Source organism: Falco peregrinus, chromosome 10, assembly GCF_023634155.1.
Source record: "Falco peregrinus isolate bFalPer1 chromosome 10, bFalPer1.pri, whole genome shotgun sequence".
Classification (NCBI taxonomy): domain Eukaryota; kingdom Metazoa; phylum Chordata; class Aves; order Falconiformes; family Falconidae; genus Falco; species Falco peregrinus.
The window spans coordinates 24039919-24062839 of NC_073730.1; the positions used below are offsets into that span (position 1 = coordinate 24039919).

The 22921-nt window shown below is 50.4% G+C and overlaps 1 protein-coding gene across 12 annotated transcripts in view; it reads left to right on the forward strand.

The window, feature by feature from the left end:
- RNF220 (ring finger protein 220) overlaps positions 1-19018 on the forward strand; it is a 232738-nt gene extending 213720 nt beyond the window's left edge. For 11 of the 12 annotated variants that reach the window (XM_055814906.1, XM_055814905.1, XM_055814900.1 and 8 more), the window contains 3 exons: positions 4914-5022; positions 6174-6248; positions 15890-19018. In XM_055814906.1, coding sequence (XP_055670881.1) covers positions 4914-5022; positions 6174-6248; positions 15890-15961 — 256 coding nt within the window. In that variant the 3' untranslated portion in view covers positions 15962-19018. Of the gene's footprint in view, positions 1-4913; positions 5023-6173; positions 6249-7526; positions 8055-15889 lie in introns of those variants that run through there. The other variant, XM_055814907.1, reaches the window with a different exon arrangement.
- Positions 19019-22921: the final 3903 nt, after the last annotated feature.

Genomic DNA, 22921 nt, shown 5'->3' on the forward strand with positions numbered 1-22921 from the left:
TGGCATGTATGTTCTGCTGGGATCAGGTTCTCTACCTCGGACAAGGGAAGGTAAAGACTTTGTTTAAAAATAAAGACACCATGCAGGTTTGTCAGTGGTACTGTACATTTTCCCCTCTGCTGCTCTGTGTTTACAGGCATACAAACCCAAAAATAAATGTATGAGGAAGAGAGAGGAAGGTCAGAATATCAAGTGTCAAAAGTAGCCCATGAATTTTATTGGTGGTGCATTTAATCAGTGCTAAGCGTTTTTTACAAGGTACATACAAACAGTAGAATTGTAAAAATTTATAGAATACTGTGTACAGTGTGACTGTTTATGAAGAAAGGAGAATTTATATCCAGTTGAAATAAACCAAAGGGGAATGTTTTATGGAGACTACTCAACAGTAGGGTACGTGAAGTGAGGTCTAGGTGAGGGAAGGATGGGGTATTTGCAGGGGCTTACTGATCTTTGAGGTGTTTTTCTGCTTCTTCAGCAGCTAACAGTTTGCATCTTTCAGTGGCTCTGGAACAGGCAGGATGCTGGACACAGGGATGGTATGGTGTTTTGTTTTTTTCTGTGCAATGGAAAGGAAACACAAGTGAACAGCTGCTACTAGCATCTCTGGTAAAGGCTCTCGCTCTTGGGCTCGTTCCAGTCCAACAGTTTCTTGAGCGGCCCTTAATATCCAGCTGGGAAGGGTTAACTGAAGCCAATCACTTTGACATCAGCATTTTTTGTTTCCTTTTTGGTCCAGTATTTTGTTGATGATAAAGCACAGACTTAGTCAATTGAGAGATTCCAGAGCTGCAGAATCAGAGATAATTTAATTAACGGAATTGCTTGTGATTGCCCACTGGGACGGCGGGTAGGAATTGCTCGATTTAATTTGGAGAAACAAAGATCACATGCATGCTAATGTTTAACAAATAACCAGTGTTTGGGTTAAAGTTTTTTTGCAAAGAGGGGGGCAGCCAATTCCCAGGGGAGATTTCCCAGGAGATGATTGCTGAGTAACAACTCTATAGTATTTTTGTGCCCTTCTTCTGGCCGTTTATCTGAACAAAGCAAGGATTTGCTTAGAGGAAGAAAGTTTGATCTTATTTTCAGTGTTCAGGGAAAGATGCTATGAGAAGTGGGAAAACGTGCATTAGGTACAAAGACTGAAAACTGTCACATGCCGTCTGCTTAAGTCCCAGGGATTTGCTCCCTGGTACCCAGCATCCTCAAGTGTGACTGCCAGGTTGTTGAAGAGTTAACCACAAAGTCCAGAGAGAAGTGCAGGACTGAGCTTCCTCCTCAAGGAACCCTCCCTTCATGTTTTGCTCTTGGCTCCCCTATTTGTGGTGATGCAGGTCGACCGTGAGTAGAGTGTGGATGTGCCCTTGTGTCCTCAGATGTGTTCTCAGCCAGGGAGGACAATTCAGGTACCTGCAAGGCCACTTGCACCTGCTGAAGAAGCCCCACCGCTGGGGCTCAAGGCATTGCTCTTGGCAGTGGTTGTGCTCAGCAGATCTCTCTGGAGGCTGGTAAATGACGTTATCCAAACACGTCAAATCAGAGCGCTGAGGCACAAAATTATTACGAGAGTCCTCCTAGATCCAGCATAAGGTCAAGGCAGAGCTGGGAGAGCAGAGCTGTGGAAGCCAGTTCCTCCTTCCCTGCAATTCCCTCTGCCTCCCTTGGCAGAGTGGCTTGCACACAGCCTTACTGGGTCCACGGAGCTTGGCTTTCTGACCCTTGCTCCACCCTGGCACTGCCCTGCTGAAGTACAGCTCAGGCTGCTCCCAGCTGTGTCCGGGCAAGCACAGACAAGGTGTGCACGCAAGAGGGAAGCCTGAGGGAGTTCCCAAGATTACTGGTGCAGGAAGAGTTGCTCCTAAGTGATGCTTATCTTTAGGATACAATCAGCAGGTTGACGGTAAAATGTTGCTAAATGGAATGGCATGTGTCCCAAGTGTGCTGGCCACCACAGGAGCCAGACACATGGGAAGTGACTCTTGTCTTTATTCCATCCCTGGAGGTAGTTCCAGTTTCCTTTATTTACTAATGTTCTCCCTATTTCCCTTGACCTCATTTCCTCCGGCTTTTCGGAAGCAACCATGCAATTATCGCTCACTTTGGGTTGACCCTTGGCCACCACATCCCTGGTTGTTGCTGCTCCAAGAGGCTTTCCTGAAATCTCAAGTGCAAAATACTCACTTGTGGCCAAAACCTCTCTCTTGTGAGACAGGAGCTGTGTCTTCAGCGCTACACTGTGCGTCAGGATTTGTCCTGAGAGCATGCTTGGCAGGGAGAACATGGACTTTAAAAGTGTCACAGCAGAGCTTTGATCAGCGCTGGGAGATGCTGCAGTGGCTAAAGCTCCCTCTCTTACCAATGCACCCCAGTCTTGTTAATAAATGTATATTTAACAATGTCTGGAGCGTATGAAGTGATAATAACTAAATCAATACCTCCCACATTGATTGTCCAGGATCCCTACAGCGTGACGCACGCAGCGGTGCGGTAATTTTCCAGCTAACTAGCACCCTGATCTACAGCCCTCCTATTGATTGGCCATTGTATCAGGCAGCCTCTGAGCATTATTGCTCATACCTCTATTCAGCCTCCTTTTCTGATTCATTCGTTTATTACTGGACAGGGGCGATTATCTCAGAGACTTTCCGAAATTGGCCGGTGGGGGTCAGCCATTTAGACTTCTATAAACAAGCCATTTTCTATCTCCTAGTTGTTGCAGTGGCAAATTTTTCCTTCTCACGCTTTGACTGTTATTGGGCTGGGACTGGGATGAATTGGCCTTTGCTTGGATCAGCTCAAGGAATCAACTTTTAACTTTCATTGCTGAGTCGTCTGCCCTTCAGAAGGAGGACGAGTAGTTCCACAGATGGTAGTAGTAAAATTTAGCAAAAGGTTGAGGTTCTGCTTTCCACCTGCTCTGGGTAGGAACCACACTCACTGCCTTTACGCCTCCAGTGCCCTTATGCATGCAGGAAGGAGAAACGGATTCCAGAAAGTCAAATTCAACCGCAGCCTCCATCCAACAGCAGCTTATTAACGAGCCAGACTGGAAGGGAAACAATTTTCTCATCTGACAATAATCTTCACGCTAAAAATAAATAATTCTGTTTCTTTCTTCGACAAAACTAACACCTTTCTAGACTTTCTTTGAAAACTAACAACTCTTCCTTGAGGGTGGGAACCCAAGCTGGGATACGATAATAGTTTATATCAATGAGTAGGAGCAAGTGGGTGTTTCACAGCAGGGAGCGTGAAAGCTCTTTCATTCTGAACTAGAGAATATTTATTGATGCCAGGACTTGAATGCACAGTGTCCCTGTCCCCAGGCAGTCCTCAGCCGCTAGGCTATCATGGGACATGGGATCTGTATTTCTTTGCCTTTTTTGCAGTTTTAAAACTCTTATCATTTCCTAGCAAGTGTCATTTGCAATGAATCTCCTTCTGATGAAGATCTCGGTTAGCTCTTGCAGAGCGTCTGATCTTTACAAAGGTAGGAAGAAGTTGGAGGAGCTTTATAACACTGGTACTTAATCATATGTACTCCTACAGCTCCAGTTTCTTCTAAAGTGTCATAATTAGGAAAATCCTCAAGATCTTTTTGATTAGCTCTGTTTCCAGAGCCCTGGGAAAAGCCAGAAGAATCACCTCATAGGAGATACCTCAGGTCCCTCCCTGTGTGCCAGCAACATGCGACTAATGAACAAAAGAACGAGTGTGTGCGTGCAGCTGGAGTGCTGAGGTTGCCGCTCACTTTATTCGTTGTAGTAATTCTCTCAACCCATATTTAGCCACCTGTTGATGAATCATCCTCTAAAAAGGTAGAACATGTAGGTGCCGCTGCAGGTTATGTTGTGATTGATGCAACTTCTGGGGGCGAGGTACTCTTCAGGTTCTTCTGAGCTGGAGTCTGCTTGGACAGGCCTGAAATTCACTGACATACGTGAAAATTGCTGTTTTGTTTTGGTTTCCCGTAGAAGTGAAAGCCTTAATGTCAATGCAGTACTCTTAAACCTTTTCTGGGGAATGCTTGAGGGCCCCTCCTTATGTCTCCCTGTGTAGAAATTGGACTTTGCAGCATGCTGAAGTGACATATCCTTGTCTATAATGCTCCCTGCATCTCATTTGCTGAGCATTGCTGTCTGCCCTTGCTTTTTTAGGTTGGCAAGTTGCTCTTTTCACCAGCCTTGCAGAACCATGAAAATACACTTGCCTGCCCTCAGCACAGTGCCTCTGTGACAAAAGAGATAATGCTGCCCATCAAAAATGACCCTAAGAAATGGGAAAGCAGAGATTGTGAAGCTGCTTTTATAGCCACCTTGTTGGCGCAGTGTCCATTGCTTTTAGTTTCTCCTTTATTTCAGTATTAGAACGCAGAAAGCTAGGGGGTTCTTTGATATAAAAGCATTGTGTTGATCCTGTGTAATGAGCTGATTTTGTGTTTCACAAGGTTGATGGCCAGTGAAGACCTCCATTCTCTAAGGGAAAGGGCAACTCCCGTTGCCCACAGAAAGTTATCTCACCTGCTGTAGAGAAACTTACAGAACTTTGTCCAAAGCATTTGGTCCTAAGGAATCTTTTAAGGGAGACAGGAAAAGAGGCAGAAAACAAAACAAAAAAAACCCCACCAAACAAATCTGTTCTTTAAATGTTCGTGTCTTGAGGAAACTTGCTCTCTGTATGAAGTTGCAACCTCAGCACTGTTTTGTTCTGACCTGATGTGTTTGGAAGTGTTTAGTAAGACGCCCCAAATAATTCACACCGGGCTTTTCAGGAATTCTTCACCCCAAGTGGGATGTCTTTGTTCGAATGTTGCCATTTGCTGTGCGGTACCTGTTGTGAGATCCTTTTTCACACAAACTCCTAACACTCTTGTGTGCTCAGTGATGCTTACTCTCCATCGTCTTTTGCAGAATTACAGAAGACTCTGCAGTGACAACATTTGAAGCGTTAAAGGCTCGTGTCCGTGAGTTAGAAAGGCAGCTTTCCCGTGGGGACCGCTATAAATGTCTCATTTGCATGGTGAGTAGCACTCCACTTGTGGTAATGAATCAGAAATGTCTTGGTATCTTTGCCGAGGAGGGAAGAAGCTTTTCTCCTTTTTTTGGATGGAGCTGGGGAGGTCGTCTTTGTCTCTGTACACCAATTAGCTTTCCACACGAAGGTGCTAGTGTTTTGGGCAATTGAAATTTCTGTATGCATTACGTTATTCTACTGGTATTTCTAGCTGGCTGTCTGTATCGGGGGCAAGAAAGCCCCAACTTCAGAAGACTTTCAGCCTTCCTATAGAAAACTCCCAGACAGCAGCGTCCTCTTCCTGCGTGTGCAGATTTACATACATAGGAGAGAGCAAAATCTGTGATCTGAGACACACCATATGATTTGGGAACAGGAATGTTGCCTGAGCATTTAAAAGTTGTGGATGTCCTGCTTGCTTGTGGTGATGCTGTGGCCTTCTTAAAGAAGGGCAGCAGCTCCCTCTGATGGTCCGAGCCCGCAAAGCTTCGCGTGTCCGGTTAAGTTTTGATTCTGCTGATAGCAGGAGAAAATTCTGCTTGGCGGAGGGCTTCCTCTGAAACTGCAGCTTGATGCATGGTGCTCTCCCTCCCAGCTCACGACTTGTACGGGAGTGCAGCGCCTGCCTCTCATCCTACAGAAGGGAGGACAACTTGCTGCTGATGTCCAGAGGTTTATTAGCAGTGATAGAAAATACTCCAGAGAAAAAGGCATGCCTACTGAAATAGCAGCAGAATGCTTGGGATGTAGTTAAGCTGTTCCTGCAGAGCTAAGAGTCGTGATAAGGGTTAATCTTACCCTGTCGCTGTTTTTTTATGATCTGGTGACCTTTCTGATGAGAATAATGGCAGGTGGCCACAGCAACTTCAGATCTTCAGATGCTCTTGCGATAACTGTCCTGAGCCAGGTCACCACTTGAGTGGATTATGGGCTTCCAAGAGGAATTCTGGGAAGCCAGAAAAAGGGACGGCAGGAGACTTTCTGCCTCTGCTACACAAGCGTTACAAAAATACAAACTTACATACTACACAAGCTTATTTTTTTTAATAGAAAATACAAGGCAGTGTTATCTACAAAGAAAGGTGTTGCAGTGGGGTAGGAGTGAAGAATCAGTAGATCCCTGCAGTGGAAATAACCTGTTTGCTTCCTCTTCTCAGGACTCCTACACAATGCCCCTGACTTCCATTCAGTGCTGGCATGTGCACTGTGAAGAATGCTGGCTGCGGACTCTGGTGAGGCTCTTGGCTACTTTCTTGTTGACTTACAGGCTTTTTTCTCTCTTCTGGGATACTTGTTTTAAACCACCACAGGGAAGGATGCTTTTTGCTTCATTTTAAACAATCCAAGTGCTGTGCATGCAGGCTTCTGAAGCCTTGCTGGTTAACACCCCGCTCTAGCTTTGACTTGAGTGAGTCTCATTTGAGTCATCATGACCAAAGTGCAGTCCTGCCCCTTGCTTGCTCCTCTGCTGCCGTGGGGACAGCCATTGCTCATGCAAGAGCTCTGTGCTGGGAACAGCCTTGCCTTACAGTAATTTCCTGTGGGTCATCCATGCAGAGAGGTAAAGCTGTGAGAACGAAGGCCAAATCCACTGAGATTTCATGGAATGGGTAGCTTCTGAGAAACCTAATATTCCCCTGGAGCAAGGGGAATCATCTTCAGGATAGAGGATATGGAAGGGAGCTTTTATGAATATGAATCTGTATTTTTCAGTTTATTTGAAATAGCAGTGTGCAGTTTTCAAGCATACGCTGTTCTGTCTGGAAGATTGGGGACTACCTTGATCATTGAATAGGTGACCCATTGCAGTAGTAATTTATACATGTATTAAAGGACATCAGGTTAAAATTTAAGGTGTTATTAAATAAAGTGTTTTCCTTTCCTGTGTTAAAACTGTGGGCTTTATAATCAGCCTTTAATGTCCCCTGTGCAGCTGATTTTCAAGCTTTCATTTTCCTCAGGTTGGGGAGTGGAAAATAGTCAGTTATGCTTTCTAGTTCTCCTGTTAGCAAGATGATACAGTGTTGGGTTGCAAAAAACGTAAGGGAATGCCACTCCTAAAAATTGTTCCTGTAAGGCATTACAAAATCTACTTTATAGAACACGTTGTGTGCTTGGAATTACGATTAAGTTGATCATACTCCTTTAAATCCTGCCTTTTAAAATTCTTGTCCAAGAAAAGTTACCAGGACGGTGAAGTGCCTGTGGGCTTGAGTACTAATAGCAACTCAATAACTTGGCTATCCCTTGGGCTGTATTTTATAGCTCTTCAGCTACACCCCGTCACTATTTAGATTATACAAGCTTTTGTAAACATTTTAGCAGCATGTTATAAAAGACACATATGTGGGTATGTAGCTGTGAGGTGTTTGGATGAATGTGTGCTCTGCCACCTTTGCTAAGTGAAGAGTAATCTTGTCCTTCAGTGATGCTACGAGCTGAGGGTAAAGCACTAATTTCTTTTTCATTTTCTTTACTCTGAAGTCTTTGTCCTCTCCTTTTCCTACCAGCCTCAAGTCATCTTCTAAATCTGTGGCACCGATTTCAGGCTGTTCACAGGCTCAGCAGCTACTTAGTTCAGCTTCAGGAAAGCCCCTTTGTTTCATGTACAGTGGTGGTGGCTGCTCATGAGAACGGGGAAACCCCACTCCAGGTGCTCAGGGGTTAGCATTTACCCTTGCAGAGGGGGAGCCATCTCCCCCCTAGAATTCCATGAGGAAGGTAGAGATGGAGCTGGCTGCGTGCTGTCCGCACATGGCTCTTCTGCCATCCAGGCAGGCGGGATGGGAATAGTCCAGCAAGACATCATATTAGGACTTGGCACTTGCATAGGGGAAGCAATTAATAAGTGGCTACTCATGTGTTCCCCAGCCCTAGCCTCTCCCTGCAGCCCCCAATTTATTAAACCAGGCCTTTTCACAAGGCATGCTTGCACTCCCTCTCCCGTCTCAAAAAAAATCTCCCAGCCTGTGTTCGCATGTTTCTAATGTAACCATTAAAATGTAGCCCGAAGACAGCAATAAAAACCCTGGAACGCCTTGGTGCTTTTGTGTCTTGATCAAAGTCAATGTGTGTAATCTCGTTAAGACTGCCCTCCTTCCCCCCTCCTTTTTTATGAATTTAATGGCATACAGCAGCTGGGCTCAGTGTTTAATGCTCACCAACCTGCATTGTTCTAATTAAGGTATCTCCTTTTATTTCGGGCACAAAAGAGACTCTTGTTTTTTTTTAACAAGCGAGGAGCTGTGGGATAGTGTGTGTAATAATCGCCGCTGTTACCTTTCCCTGGGTATAAAGCTGGCTCCCCAGCGGGGGCAGGAGGGGGGAGCCTGCGCGTGCAGCACACATGGAAAGACTTGGCTGGGGGAGCGGGGCAACATTTTTCTTCTGTTGTGCAATAAACAATTTGTTGGAATTAATAGGAGTTGGGGCGGGTGGGTTGTGTCGGGCTTCCGGCCCCTTTTGAACATTCTGGAGATCTGCCATCCCTGCTGGTGAAAAGTCCCCTTTCTCCTGTGCGCCTGTGGTTTATGTGCCCAGCCAAGATCTAATATTAAATTAGAGTGTGAGTGTGTCTGAGAGAGAGAGGGAGGACCTTGTATTGAACAAGGACGTGGAACTGAAGGCACAGAGCACTTCTAAACCTCTGCAAGGTATCGAAGACAGGGTGAAATTTGATGCTCACATCTGTCTGTGGACCAGAGGAGGTGAAGTGGTTTTTAAAAGGTTTAAGGTTTAAACATTTTCTAGGATACGATGCTACAGTGATCAGAGCATCCCTAGTATCCTTTGACTTCAGTGGTGTCAAGGGCACTGATGAGGGTTGGATCTTTCAAGCGCTTAGGCTTTCTGAAAATAGTTTTTGGACTTTTGGCTCTTGATGCTCAATTCCAAATTGTAACTGCTCTGTTGCTAAGGGAGAGGGGGAGACGTGTTCAACCACCAACTCTACAAATGGCGGCTGGGCTCTCTAGCTTAGGTACCGTTATACCAGATCTCAGTGCATCAAACTGGCTTCAGGTTCTGGGCGTGAAACATTCACCAGAGCAGACTCCATCTCTGTCTCCTGTTGCTGTGTTGGATTAGCGTGAAGGAAAGGCTGGGGCTGCAGAAAGGGACCCTGCAGAAAGAGAACTGAGACCGTGGTGCTAGCTGCGTTGGCCAGCGCCTCAGTTCCGACAGAAGCTGCTTGGTTAGATGGTCCTCCTCAGGGTGGCTGTGGAGCAAGGAAGGAACCGTCCCTTCACCCAGCAAAAGGACGTGCTGAGTTGGGTGGTTTTCTCTCCTTCCACTTGCTCCGTGAGCAGAACTGGTCTGCCCAAGGGCTGCAGTCCAGGGGCCACAGGCTAAAGGTGTGCTGTATGCTGCATGCATGTGCTGTGTGCATGCACATGCTCTGTGGTTCTAGGCACAACAGGAATGGAGATAGGGAGGGGGATGCAAGAACACGTTGCTTGATGCCACATGATCGTGCTTGGGATCCCAGGAAATCATGTTAGCTGTTTTGTCAGCTGGGTTTGTCTGCTGGTTTTGTATTGCTGTGTCAAACCACGCCGCTGAGCTTGCTGCTCCCTAGTTGCTGGTTGTCTGGGGCACTCAACACAGGGACATTTTTCATTTCATCCATCCTGCTTGCAGAGAGCTAGTTGGTATCTTCAAGTTACACAGAAACTGCAACACAAGCCCGGAGGACTTCCCTGTGATCGCTTTTGGAAACTCCTGAAAACATATATGCAGGTTCTTCAAAGACAGGAGGGGAAACGGTGTTGCAGGAGAGAGGCTCAGCCTGGGCAGCAGGCAGTGGGGTTCATTTCCCTGAACATCAGCCATCCGTGGGGCAGGTGTCCATCCTCAGCTGGTTGTTGGACTGCAGCCCTGAGTCGCTGGGTGACGAGGGATGAATCTCCCTCTGGAGGAGGTTTGTTTGCCCCTTCTCTATCCTTCCCCATTAACCAAGAAGGATCCCACAACTACTAGTGTGTGGTACTAATTTTCCTTCTCCCGGGAAGGGTGCTGTGACAGTAGAGACTGGCAGTCTGCTGCAGTGCTTCGCTGAGCCGGTTTGGAACCTCCATCCTTGGAGGTTTGTGAGAACAGGTTTGATGCATGTCCGTCAGCCGTAATTCAGGTTGAAGTGATCTTGCCAGGGGAATGGGTTGGTGAGGTCTTGATATCCCTCTGAGCTGTAGGTCTGTGATCTCCCAAACCCCAGTATCTTTCCTTACGAAGTAAATGGAGTTAAAAGCTCTAAGTCAGGATGTTGTTGGCCAGTGATGGAGCTGCTGGTGGGTGCGGGCGTTCAGGGGCTGAAAGAGGGCAGGTTTGCTTTATCTGAGCATGTGCAGTTTGCTGTGTTTCCCCCACCGCCTGTACAGGCAGAGCCAGCATTTCCTATGTGTATTTGCTGACCCCAGGCTTGTGCTTGTCTGTCTCGGGCTTATTTGAAAATGACAACCGCAAGAGCAGGAAAAAAATAACTTTCTAAAAAGCCGCCTTCTTCACAGAATACGCTTCCAGGGTATACATCGATAGATATGTATGCTCTGCAGTTGACACATTTATATCTTTGGTAGATTACACTACTACATTCTTAGCCTTGTCACTTTTTCTAGGCTATAATACCGTATATCTCATGCAGGCTGGAGTATTTTTGTAAGAAACAGAGAGCAATCCTTCTGGGTGATTCCTTAGTGCTTCCTTCAACATAGAGACCTCCTGAGCCAGCAGCTTGCATGGCGGATGCTGCAATTGATCCTTCAGGATGTTCCTGTCTTCCGTGAGGTTGTCTGGTTATTTATTACTGTGCTTCAGTTTTGGCCGCCTCCAACAACCTGTGCAGGTGAGCTCTACCCTTTGGGGAGGCTCTGTGGAAAAGGTTGCTCTCCTGATCGCTGTAACCCCATTACCTGACAGCTGGAGGTACCCCACAACGGCAGTGGTGAACGGCTGCTTCGCTGGGAATTAGCGCGGGCAGAGAAGCTGCCACTTTGTGTGGAGGCTGTGGTCAGAGAGGGGGCTGTTGCCTTTATTGAGAATTGGATCTTGGAGTTCAGTTTCTCTTCTGGCAGAAGCTGGCTCTTGGTTTGCATCCCTCCTGTCATCTCTTTACTTTGGTTTTCAGTCCTCTACAATAGGCAAGCTTTGAGCCCACGTTTGATGGTGGCATTGTGTAGGTGAAGTTGCTCTCTGTGTGTGTCTTTATTCTCTATGCCTGGTAGCATATTCTGCTTGGAAGTTACCCATTTTTAGACCCACAGGACAGCAGGAAGTGCCTAAATCCTTCCTTTTGAGTTTTCTTGCTTTAGCCAATTTATAGCAGACGTCACACCATTTTTTTTAAGAGGCAACTTTAAGACAAAATACTCCAATCCTTCCTGGCACCATGTGAGCCCTAACGACTTCTCGACATCTCAGCTCTCGTTAATGTATTTTTCAAACTACTACCCCAAGTGATTAGCCTGTATTGTGGATCAATCACTTGCCAAATTTTAATTAAGAAAGGAGGAGAAAAAATAAACTCCATCCTGGTTCCAGCCCCTTTTCTTTGCTTTGTAACAGCCCTGGAGCAAACTTCTTGCAGCAGAGTTTTATAAACCCCTCAAAACTGGGGTTTATAATGGAAAAGCTGAGGTGGCCTTTACTCTAGCACACGCAGCTATAACACATCAAGGCTTTTCCATGAAGCTATGATGAAAGGAGCAGAAGGACCTGGAAAAAAAAGAAAGAAAGAAATGGCCGACAGGTGGGACTTATTATTCCACAGCATTTTTATTTCAAGGGAAAAGTTTAGTAACCCCAGCTGGCAGGTGAGCAGTGGGGGAGCAAATGCTTTTTCATTGTGCCTGTGCCAGCATGTGTGTGTGTACAAGCTTATGTGCCTCTCTACAAGAGAGGAGAGCTTAAATGCTAGTGCCAGTGAATGTTGTACACCTACATGGAAAAGTCAGATGTAAGGAACAAGGTTCTAAGCAATTTCAATCTAAAAAGAAAAAGTCAGGACTTAGTTCTGAATTTAACACACATGCTTATGTGTGCAGAGGATGACAGTTGTATTCTAAAAAGAAAAGAAAAAGGCTACCCCAAAGGTCCAAAGTCATTATTTTTGCTTGAACCGTTTAATACCAAGCTTAAGTACTAGGGAGACCCAGAGACCTGGGCCCGGCGTGCCATGAGCAGTCAGCCTGCGCAGCACTCAGCCCAGGCTGCCGCAGGTCTCTAGGATGCCGTTGTTCCCCCCAGCGTACCCAGGCTTCAGAGCTCCAGATGAGCTGCCTTTCCCACGTGCAGATGAAGCAGCATCCACCACTGCCCTAAATCAATCTGCAATCACGTAGCTTTTGCAGAAAACGGGTCAGAGAAGGTTCTGACTTCAAGCATGGATGAAAACTTGGCGCTGGCTGCCCACGTGCAGCTCTCAGCCTTAGGTGGGGAGAGTGGATCCCCCTAAAGCCATCAGCATGTGGTGCAGGAGATCCCAGGGTGTGGCAGGACAAATCCACCCATCTTTCCTTGCCCTGTGGTGTGAAGGAATTGCTTACCTGACCTTGCTTTGCCACAACAGAGAGGAGCAAAGCTGCAGTCAGTTTAATTAGGCTTGTTCTGCTGTCCTGTGGGCTGAATGTGGAGGACGTGTGCTTAGAGCAAGCACCTGTGTGCAGCCTTTGGAGAGACACGAGCAGACTGGCTTTCCAGGAATCTGTCCTTCCGAAATTTTGCACATTGAGCTGTCTAGTCTGTGTTAGTGAGGTTGCCCCTGCGTCATCACACACATCTGCCTGCAGCTGTCTCAGTCCACCTCCAAATCCCAGGATAGAGAATGAGATGCAAGACAGTGAGACGGCAGCAGCTGAGGTTTGCTTTTAGCAAAAATGAACTCGGGGGGGTTCTGTGCTCCTCCCCAGCCACCTACAGCCAAACACCTCCAACTTCAGCAGAGCTATGAGAAAATAACTGCTGAAATGCCATTCAGCATTGCACAGGAGCACTGAGGAACAGAGGGATGTGGGTTTAGGTGGCAGCAAGCACTTTCCTTCAGCCCAAACTGAAGGCAGGCTGAGGCATTTGATGGGTCAGGGACTGGTCTTGCAGAAGGTGCCTCTCCTTCATGCGTTGTCCAGAGAGGCAGAAGCTCCAGCTACTTGGTTGGATGCTTTGCTGCCTCTTGCCAGTAAGCTGTGCTTGTCTTGGGAAGGAGAGCACGGACACAGATGTGTGCGGTGGTCACATCTGGAATGCCTTAAAGTCCCCATGCACACTTCTGCTTGTCAGGGCACACAGGAAAGCTTGAATGGGCAGCTGCCAGCTGCTGCCCCTTTGACAACCTGCTGTGAATTCATTCTTCAGCACCTCCCTGCCACTTCTCCTGGGACCCTCCAAGCTAAAAGGTGATGCCAAGAGGCCAACCAGATGCAACAGGCCCCTGTGAGGACCAGGGAACTGCATGGTGATGCAGACCTGAGCAGGGACTCAGTTGAAACGGACTGTTTAGTGGTATTTGCATCCAGATTAGTGAGACCCTCCTTGGCAACCCTCCTGTGTAGCCCAGCCCACAATGGCAGAAGGGGCAGATGTTTAGATTTTTCTCTCCTACCTGTTGTTGCTGCTGCAGGGAGTTTTTACTGGGACATGCAGGGTTAGAGCTTGCCCTTTTTTAATGGCAGAGATGCATAGCTCTGGTCTTGAGCACTGGCAAAGGGGTGTGCTATATAAACAGGCTCTGTTAAAGGCCAGTGCAGTCAGCCTTGGATTTCAGCAGGGTTTTAAGCCTGGCCTTAGAGTTGTGGTTTGTGCTTGCTTTTGCCAGAATCCAGCATGTCAAGTCCGCTCTGTGAAGACCAGTGCATGGTGCTGCCTGATGCGTTGCCCAGGCACAGTGAGATGGTCCCTGTCCCGGAACGCTGAAAATCTGAACAGGCACAGTAGTTAAAGAAGGGATAAGATAGGTCCCAGACAGCTAGAAGGATGCGCCCACAGGCATCAGCACCAGAGTTAGGTGCACCATCCAGACCACCAGTGGTCTGTTGCTCACCCTGAGAGTAATGTCCGGTGTGTCTTGAATGTCCATCGCGTTTCATAAAACTCCAGTTCAACAGGACTTTGTGAGTGGCTCTTCTGGAGCTCAGGTGCAAGTGCCTGTGGTTCCCCGCTGTGTCAGGGCAGCACCTCAGCCGCTAGCAGCAAGGGGTGTCAAATGAGAGCCTGATTGCTCAGAAGCCCAAAGCTCAGGGAACAGCGGGTGTGCAAAGTCCATGTCTGCCAGGAGTGATGTGCACTGGTAGCAGGGGGGGAGCTGCTGTAAGGCTGGTCTGTGGCGGCTTTTCGGTAGTACTCAGAACTACAGAGCAAACATGACTTGCACTTCTTTGGAGCTGTATCCTTGTGAATTACTTGCACCTGTGTAAATTTTCTGTTCCTGGGACTCTCTCCTCTAGATTCCTCTTAGTCCAAGGAGCTTCCAGGGGAGAAAGCCCCTGTCCTGTGTCTGCAGGTGTTGTCACAGAGCAGAGAGGACCTTTTCTAAGGGTGCTTGGCTCTTGTAAGCAGCAGTGCCGGTTCCTCTGCTAGGGATGTACCCAAATGCAGGTAGCAGTAACCAAAGCAGTGTGGCACGTCACAGTCCTGCCCTGCCACTCAGTCCACATCCTGCAATCCTGCAAGCTGCAGTGCTCACTGCTGCAGGTACTGAAACAAGCCCTGCTAAGGGAGAGCAGCCGCAGCACTGGACCAAATGGCTTCAGTTCTGCGTGCAAGCCCTGTGCAAGCCAGCAGGTGCTCACACGGCATGTTGCGTCCCTGTCGTCTCACTTGTCACACCGAGCACTGGGCATTAGCTGCTGGAAGGGCCTGTGACAGCAGTGAGCACAACTTGGGGTGCTCAGTTCTGTGTGGCAGGAGGTTGTGTCGAGGCTGGGGTCAGTGTTGAAAGCTTGGGCACCCCAGTTTCCTGCACTGCTGGTGCTGTAGACAGGAGGCTGCCTCACAGCAGAGCCAACTTTCTGTCATTTTTCCCATCAACTGTCTGTCACAACTGCCAATCTAATGATGACCAGCTTAGATTGACCCCGATTCTGAGGCTTATTAACACCCTCTTGCTGTCAGGCCCAGTGACAGATGGCACATCAGCCCTTGTTTTATTTCATGTAGCGTTCATGTCGGCCGCCTGTTACCTCGCCCCAGCTCACGTTGCAGTTTGCTGGTTTCAACTCACCTTGGCAGAACGGACTTGTCTCTGCAGCATCTCTGCAAGCTCGGGGTGGGCGGTGGGGGCTTCCTTCATGCCAGCAGCTCTGGGGCCTTTGCAGGATTGCTGAGGCAGTCCCCCAGTGTGCCGCCCTGAAAGGGATGGTCCATCCCCACCATGAACCAGTTCAGTCACCCCAGCTACTAAAAGCTGCACTTGTTCCAGCTGGGCTGGTTTTCTGCCTGCTCAGTGACCTGAACTGGCTCATCGAGGGCTGCAGGTGAGCAAGGGAAGCAGAAAGGAGCAGCAGATCTCCCTGGCAGCCAGCAGTGACAGCAGGGATGGGGGGGGTGCTTGGGCCAGTCTGTCTGTAGAGACCCCTCTCTCCGGAGCTGCTGAGTTTGGTGACACCTTGGCTCTGGGTTTCAGCATCCTGCAGAGCTCCTGCCTGCCCAGCTGCCTTGTGCCTGGGACTGGAGTGGGACGAAGGGCTGCAGGGAAGGCAAGAAAGGTGATGGCACCTCCCCTTCTCACAGCTTGTGCCCACTGTTGGGAGGGCATGGCCCTGCCTGGAGGGGAAGGGGGTGGCCTTGGTGCCCCTGCTCCTGTGCTGCTCCCCCTGAGATCCCAGGCCAAGGGCAAGGTCACGCAGGTTGTCCTTCTCACGTTGTTCATCTCATCTGCCGGTTGCAGGGTGCCAAGAAGCTCTGTCCCCAGTGTAACACCATCACGTCTCCCGGAGACCTTCGGCGCATCTACTTATGAAGGACCCAGCAGGAGGGTGGGACCCAGCTACTCAGCTCAGCTCATCACACCAAGGGGGAGAACGACAGCAACAAAAAAAAGACGTTTTAAAACTTAAAGAAAAAACAAACCAGAGACTCCAGACATGGACTCGAGGATACAGGAGCAGTGGGGAGCCTTGGCTCCCAGGTCCCGCATGTTGAGACCTCCTTCAGCATCTGCAGCGGGCAAAACCAAACCCTTTGTTGTGAAGCCCCCTTTTTTAAAACCAGTATTCCCCATCCACCTGTTCCCTGGAGCTGGCTTTGCATCGGGGATGGCTCGTGAGCCCTCCTTTGGACTGTGTTGTTGACCACTGCCCCCAGGAGACTGGGGAAGGGACCCTTGAGAGAAAGATGTTAAATAACCTGTAACTTGTGTTCTTTGTTCAGGTTTTTTGTTTTGTTTTTATTTGTTTTGGTTTGGGTTTTGGTTTGGTTCTGTTTTGGTTTTTTGTGGTGTTCTAGTGATAAAAAAAGGTTTAAAGAAAAAAAAAACACACCCAGGCAGAAATGAAGCACATGTAATATAGATTATATATGTTTACAATGTTGTGTATAAATGGGATAGACTCAAACATTACATACTAATAAGTTTCCCTTTCTTTTTTTTGGGTTGTATTTTTTTTAAAGAAAAAAAATGAGCAGAGAACATTAAACCCATATTTTTCTTGGTTCAGCAAAGTTTTGGCATTAAAGTCATTAGTTTAAAAAAAGTATATATATACATATATATAATATAAATGGTTTAATGTTCTGTGGTGTATATTTCCTCATTCAGATATGAAGTTAACAGCTTTTAGTAATGGCTGTAGCATTGCCCATAACTTACAGAACTTATGGGGAGTAGAGGAGGTGGATTTTTGTCATTAGTTGTAGCTAATGGGGCTATTTATAATAGAATCGTTATCCCCGGAAAGACACGGCTTTTAACTCCTCGCCAGGGGACCGGGCAGGGCGGGGGGATCTGGCTCAGCCCCCTTTGCCTTTCCCAGCTGGGGAAGGGGCAAACGGTGCAGAGCTGGAGGGATGCAGCCCACCAGAGCGCTGCCCTCCCCTGGGCCAGGAGTGCCTGCTCGAGGGTCCGGAGGGTCCGGCTGACCCCCTCGTGCCTCCTCTGTAGCCCCTGCCCCTGCCGGGCTTTGCTTTCCTCCCCTCCGGTAGCGTTTGCTGGCCGTGGGTGCCTGAGCTGCTCCCAGTGCCTGCTGCCGAGGCAGGGGGTGGGGAAGCAGCGGGCATGGGGACAGATGGCAGGGGACAGGGTGGCCCTGCTGGTGGCTTTGCCCAGAGAGGCTCGGCGGGTTGCGCTGTGCAGCGAGCCCCACTCTGCCCAGTAGAGCCAGCCCAGCCCCGCGCTCCCGGAGCCGGCCTTTTCCAGAAGCGGGTTCGGCAGCGGGGCAGAGCCAGGCCAGCCCTGCCTCATGGCCGTGGCCACCACGGGGCTCGCCGGCAGGCCGCGGCCAGCAGCGATGCCTCCAGCCAGAGCCAGTGGGTCCCTGCAGCCCCAGCTTCTTCCACGCAGTCCCTCATGCTTGTCCCTGTCTCCCGTATCCTCAGCCTTAACCAAAGCTGCCATCTGGCCTGTTTTTTTGTTGTTTTTTCTTTTACTTTCAGGACCTAAGAAACAGATGCTGAACCGTTTCCCAAGGTGAATGCGTGCCCCATGTGCTGACTTCTCTCAGTCCCGTGCTGTGCGGCCCTGCCCCAGCTCCCCAGGCAGTCGTGGGGTGCCAGCCTCCCGAAGCCAGAAGACAGGGAGGTGGGGAAGCTCATCTCCCCTGCTCCTGCAAGGTCTTTCCAAGCAGATCCCACCTGGCAGAACAGCGTGGCTGGGGCATTTTAAGACAGTCTGGAAACAGCAGTGGGTGAGGGGTTTGGAGCTGGGACCCCAGCATCGCTGGGGTGCTCTGGCGAGGGAAGGGCTGGGGAGGCAGGATGCCTGCGGAGTGATGGTCCCATCCCATCACTGCTTCTCTGCCCTGAGCTTGGTTCTGTTTTGCAGACAACAGCTGCTGTCCTTGGCATCTCCTGAGTGATTTCAGAATGATCCCACTGCACCCAAAAAAAAAAAAAAAACCCCAAACTGAAGGAGATGTGGTTTTTATTTTATAAGCATCTCATCAAAAGGTGACAATTCCTAACTGAGATTTTCCTGGGTCTCCAAGCTCATCACAGCCGTGGTGGCCTCTGAGACCAGAGCTGCAGCCTCCCCTGCTCGGGGACACATCCCTGCAGAGCCGCTGGGGACCAGAGGAAGCTGGGGCACCCCAGGAGGGTCCTGCCTCCCCGGGGAGGCTGTGGGCAGGGGAAGGGGCTGCAGCAGGGGGCTGTCGCTGCTGGGTAGCACTTGGGCAAGGGAAGGGCAGGCACATAGAACTTGGGTCTGGATCTGTAAAGGGGGAAAAACTGGGGGCATAGCTGGGCTGCGAGTGCCACCCAGCCAGAGTCGTGGTGCCTGAGTGCCAGCGCTGGGGTCTCTGAGATGGATTTGGAGAGGGTGCAGGAAGGGGGGTGGGGGGGTGGGGGTGGGGGTGAGAGGCAGCCAGGAAAGGGGGAGAGGGCAGGACACCCCAGCCTGCCCTTGGAAACAGGCCCTGGGAGGGAGCCAGGCTTTCTGGCAGGTGTTGTGGACCAGCCGTGTGCTCTATGTACGTATGTGTAAAACCATATGTAACTAGTCATTGGTTCTTTGTTTTGGGGGTTTATTTTCTGTTTATTTTTTGTTTTTAATTGTAAAGCCATCCCCTGTTTTCAAGGGGGGGTCTGCAGGGGGGAAGGCTGGGGAGAGAGGCATCCCGGTTTGTAGCAGGCATCCGCCACTTCCCCTCTTCTGCAATGAGTTTAAATGATTTTTTTAAAAAAAAAACAACATTTTTTTTGAAATATCGGAGTTACCTATCTTTGCCCAAAGAATCCCAGTTGCACAAAGCGATATTCCAGTGTGTCGATGATTGTGTGTCGGTGTATATTATACAAAGAGGTACTTGTCACTCCCGTTTGTAAACTACATTTGACATTAATTAAACAAGTATAAATCTTCTCAGGCGCTTTCCGCCTTTCTGTGTGTCCCTTTTTGGCAGGTCAGAGGCAGCAGGGGAGCCACCCCCCTACACATGCCACAGCCCCTGGGTGCAGGTCATGTCCCAAAGGGGAGCCACAGTCCTACTTGGGATGGGGGAGGTGCTGGGGGGTCTGCAGGGGTCCTGCCCCGGCATCCCCTGCAAGGATACATCTCTGCTCCATCACAGATGGGGTCCCCCCAACTTGTGTGTGTGTGTGTGTCCCCCACAGAGCCAGGAGTGCAGGGCAAAGGGCACACGTCAGGGGACACCCCCATAAGGAAGTCTCATCAGCTGCATTAGTCGGGGGCAGGAGGCGGCCAGCCCCAACAGATCTATACATCCTGCATTAGGGGCCACCGGCATGGTATAGGGTTACCCCCCACCACGTGGATGGGAAGCTGCTAGGGCAGGGGCGGGTAGAGGTCAGGTTCCCCCCACCACAGGGCTGGCGCCGACACTTTTGGTTTACAAACATTTTGCAGACGGGTCAATGGGGTGTTTTCAAACCCCTCCCCATGGCAGCATCCCCCAGGGATGGGGCAAGGGGGGTCCTCAGGCTGGGGAGCGGGCAGCAGGGGTGTTAGTGACCTCTTTCCATCTACAGTGGCAAGGATGGGGAGAGGGGTGGATTTGGCCACCCTTTTGGCTGGATGCAATAGAGCATCTCAGCCATTCTCCAGCCTGCTTTCAGCCCAGCGGAGGAGGCCTGAGGCCAGGGTGAGGGGCAGGAACCCTCCCTCCCTTCCCCTCCACCCACCCCGCAGCAGGCTGCTAATATTTTATTTAAAATATCTTTAGGAAGCGGAGGACCATGATGTATCGGATGTATTGAGAAAATGCTAATGTGTAATAGCGTGTGTCAGGGGCCTCGTTCATCACCCCGCGCCGCCTTCTGGGGGATCCATATCTAATTAACAGTAATGAATGAGGGAGCCCACCTAATGACAGCCTGCCAGTTTGTTATGGAAATGAGGCAATCCCATTAGGCAAAACACTTAATTAAACAAACTGCTCAGAGTGGAGGCCAGAGCAGGATGGGCACAGGCCCTTTGGGGGAGCAGGGGGCCCTGGTATCCAGCCCCCCACATGCCAGCTGGGGGGCACAGAGGCTGCCACAGCTCCATAGGGCTGGGTGCCCATGGTCAGCCCCAGCAGCACCGGGCTGGGGGTGCCGAGGGGGACCCACTGAGGCGGGTCCCGGCCAGCGGGAGGGCAGCAGGGCAACTCACATCCCCCTCTCATCTCTCCAGCACGTCGCCGGGCGCAGAGGCAGCGGAGGCCAAACACAGATTTCCAATGAAACGTGTGTACTTGGCTCCTGCTCTATTGACACTGAAGCAAGAAGGGCTCAAGGTTAATTCCTTATCAATACCCTATTGTCAGCTCATTCATCACCCGGGGAGGGCGGGGGCTGCCCAAGCTCTCCCTGCCCCAGCCCCCATGGGTTTGGGAGGGTGACCGAAGGATGCCGTGCCTCTGCCCACCCCAGCCCTTCTCTTGCAGCCCATCTCCAGCCAGCAGTACTGGCGTGGGCTTGCAGCCATGTGAGGATGCAGAGACAAGGGGATGGGGGCTCAAGTTCAAAGGCCAGGGGATGGAGGGATGCCAGGCAGGCAGAGCAAGCAGCTGCCCGGTGGGTGAGCCCCTGCCTCCTTCACCTGTGCCCCAGACTGGATGCAGGAGCCGTGCATAGGGCATGCTGGTAGGGTGCAGGGCGGGGGGGAAGGTGTCAGTGGCTGTGACCCCCATTTGTGCCGTCCTGTTTCCTAAGTGCCCCCCAAGCCCCCAGGCCTGTGTGCTAGGGGGTCCTGCCAGCCTTTCCGGAGGGCAGCACTAAGCCCAGCTCCCTCCCCAGGCCCGGGGGCTGCAGGGAACACAAGGGAGCTCCACAGTCCCAGTTTTGGGGGGTTCTAGAAGTTGGACCAGGGTCTGTCTAACCACAATATGGCACAGATTTGCTTAAAAATAGCTAGCCCTCTCTGGGTGACGGAGAGGGAAGTGGTGCAACCTGGCCTGCTGATGCTGGGAAGGCAGTAAAGCTATTCATGACGTTGGGCTTTTGGTTTTAACATTCAGTTAAAGCTGAGAAATAGGATCTAGTACAACTTGCAGGGGCAGAGAGCTCTAGGGCTGGATGCGGTTCCGTATTAACTCACGGTCTCTGCTTCTTGTCGTCGGAGTCCGTTCTCGCTGGTCTCTTTCCTTGCCTCGAGAGGGGACGTTTAGCGGGGGATGCTCTCAGGCACGCAGAAGCGCTGGGCTGAGCCGCGCCGTTGGGGGTCTTCTCCAGGACCTGCTGTGCTCCTCTCCCGAACCAGAAGGCTCTCCATGCAGGGAAGAGGGGCCTGCTGCCACCTCGTGGAGCCCTGCTCCGAGAGGCCCTCGCCGGCTCCCTCCATCACCCCACGGGGCGGTGATGTACGTACACCTGCCACGTCCCCACGCGTACAAAGGTAGGACCTCAGCCCGCACACAACCTGCTGCCCCAGCACACAAAAGACAACAGCTGACTTGTTTTAAAACACTCTTACTAGGTGTGGGCACAGGTCAGTCTTCACCCAGGGTCCTGGCTGGAATTACCGGTGCTGTAAGGTGCCGCCCCAGCTCCGAAACGTGACCCCTGGCTGTGCTGGACCACGGCCCTGCTCTGCCCAGGTCCCTCCCCCAGTGCTGCGGGGCACCCTCCCACGGCCCGGCAGCAGCAGCTCAGCACCCTCCAGCGCAGGCACACAACCGCTCTGACCACTAAGTAGCTTTTTTTCTTTTTCAAAACCTTCCCGTAACACCACCGCTGCCTGGGGAGAGAAGGCAGCACAGGGGAGTGAGCCAGCAGACAGCTCCCTCATGGGAAACACTCACAAACAGCTTTTGTTGCTGAGGAAAGGTTCGTTTGTGCTCTTGCAAAATGCACCTGGCTGGGAAACGCCCAACAGCAGCAGCTGGCCCCTGGGCATCCTCCTCTCCCACCATCGCTGGTGATTCGCCCACACTGCTCCACCGTCTGTGCTGCAGGGAAATGAGACTGTCGGTGCCACGTCCCGCTCCGAACCCAAAGGCAAGCCCAAGGACACTGCATTTTTCCTCCCAAAGCACAGATCTGCAATACCCCTCCCACGGCTTATCTCAGAGATTTACTTGGATTTGCCACGATATCCCAGCCTTTGGCCTTCAGCGTTCAGGCTGAAGCTCTTTAGGAACACAGGCTGCACCAAACTGTGACAGTTTAGCAAGGATTAAGGGTTTGAGGCTAGGGTTTTTTAAATCCAGTAGTGCTTGGATCAGTTCTTGGCCGTGTGCCTTCGGGCTCCAAGTTATTAACCTTCTGTTTCAAATAACAAGCAACAGAAATAAAGAAGGCAGAAGGAGGTGGAGGGGTGAGTATACGTGCTGTACAGGAAAGAAGGCGGCAATATATCACACAATACATTTAACACACTGCTCATAATCATAATTAAAACTTGCTGGGGCACAGAAAACGGAACTCGCCCACAAGATTGGCACTGATGACTTCCTCTGTAAACCACAGGCTTCCTTGAGATCCCCCTGCCCTTAGAGAGGTGTGTACACAAATGAGCTCTGGATTTCAAGTCAGTTTTGCAGCCCTGGAAATGCCTGTGAGCAGGTTTCCATTTTCGAAGCCCAGGGCACCTCCGACTGCGGAGCGCCAGCAGGCAGCACCTGCTCCCTCCCTGCCATCCCGTAAAGCGGCGGGGTGGAGCAGAGCTGGACAGAGTTGAGGGAACAGCAATCCCGTGGTGGGGAGCTGAAGGTGGGGATGGAAGGTGTAGCGGACATGTGAGGGTCTTTCCAGAGGGAGCTTCACCATCCCATCGCACGGGGACAGAAGGTTTAGCTCCATCTCCTGCCAGCCATGCTCCGCA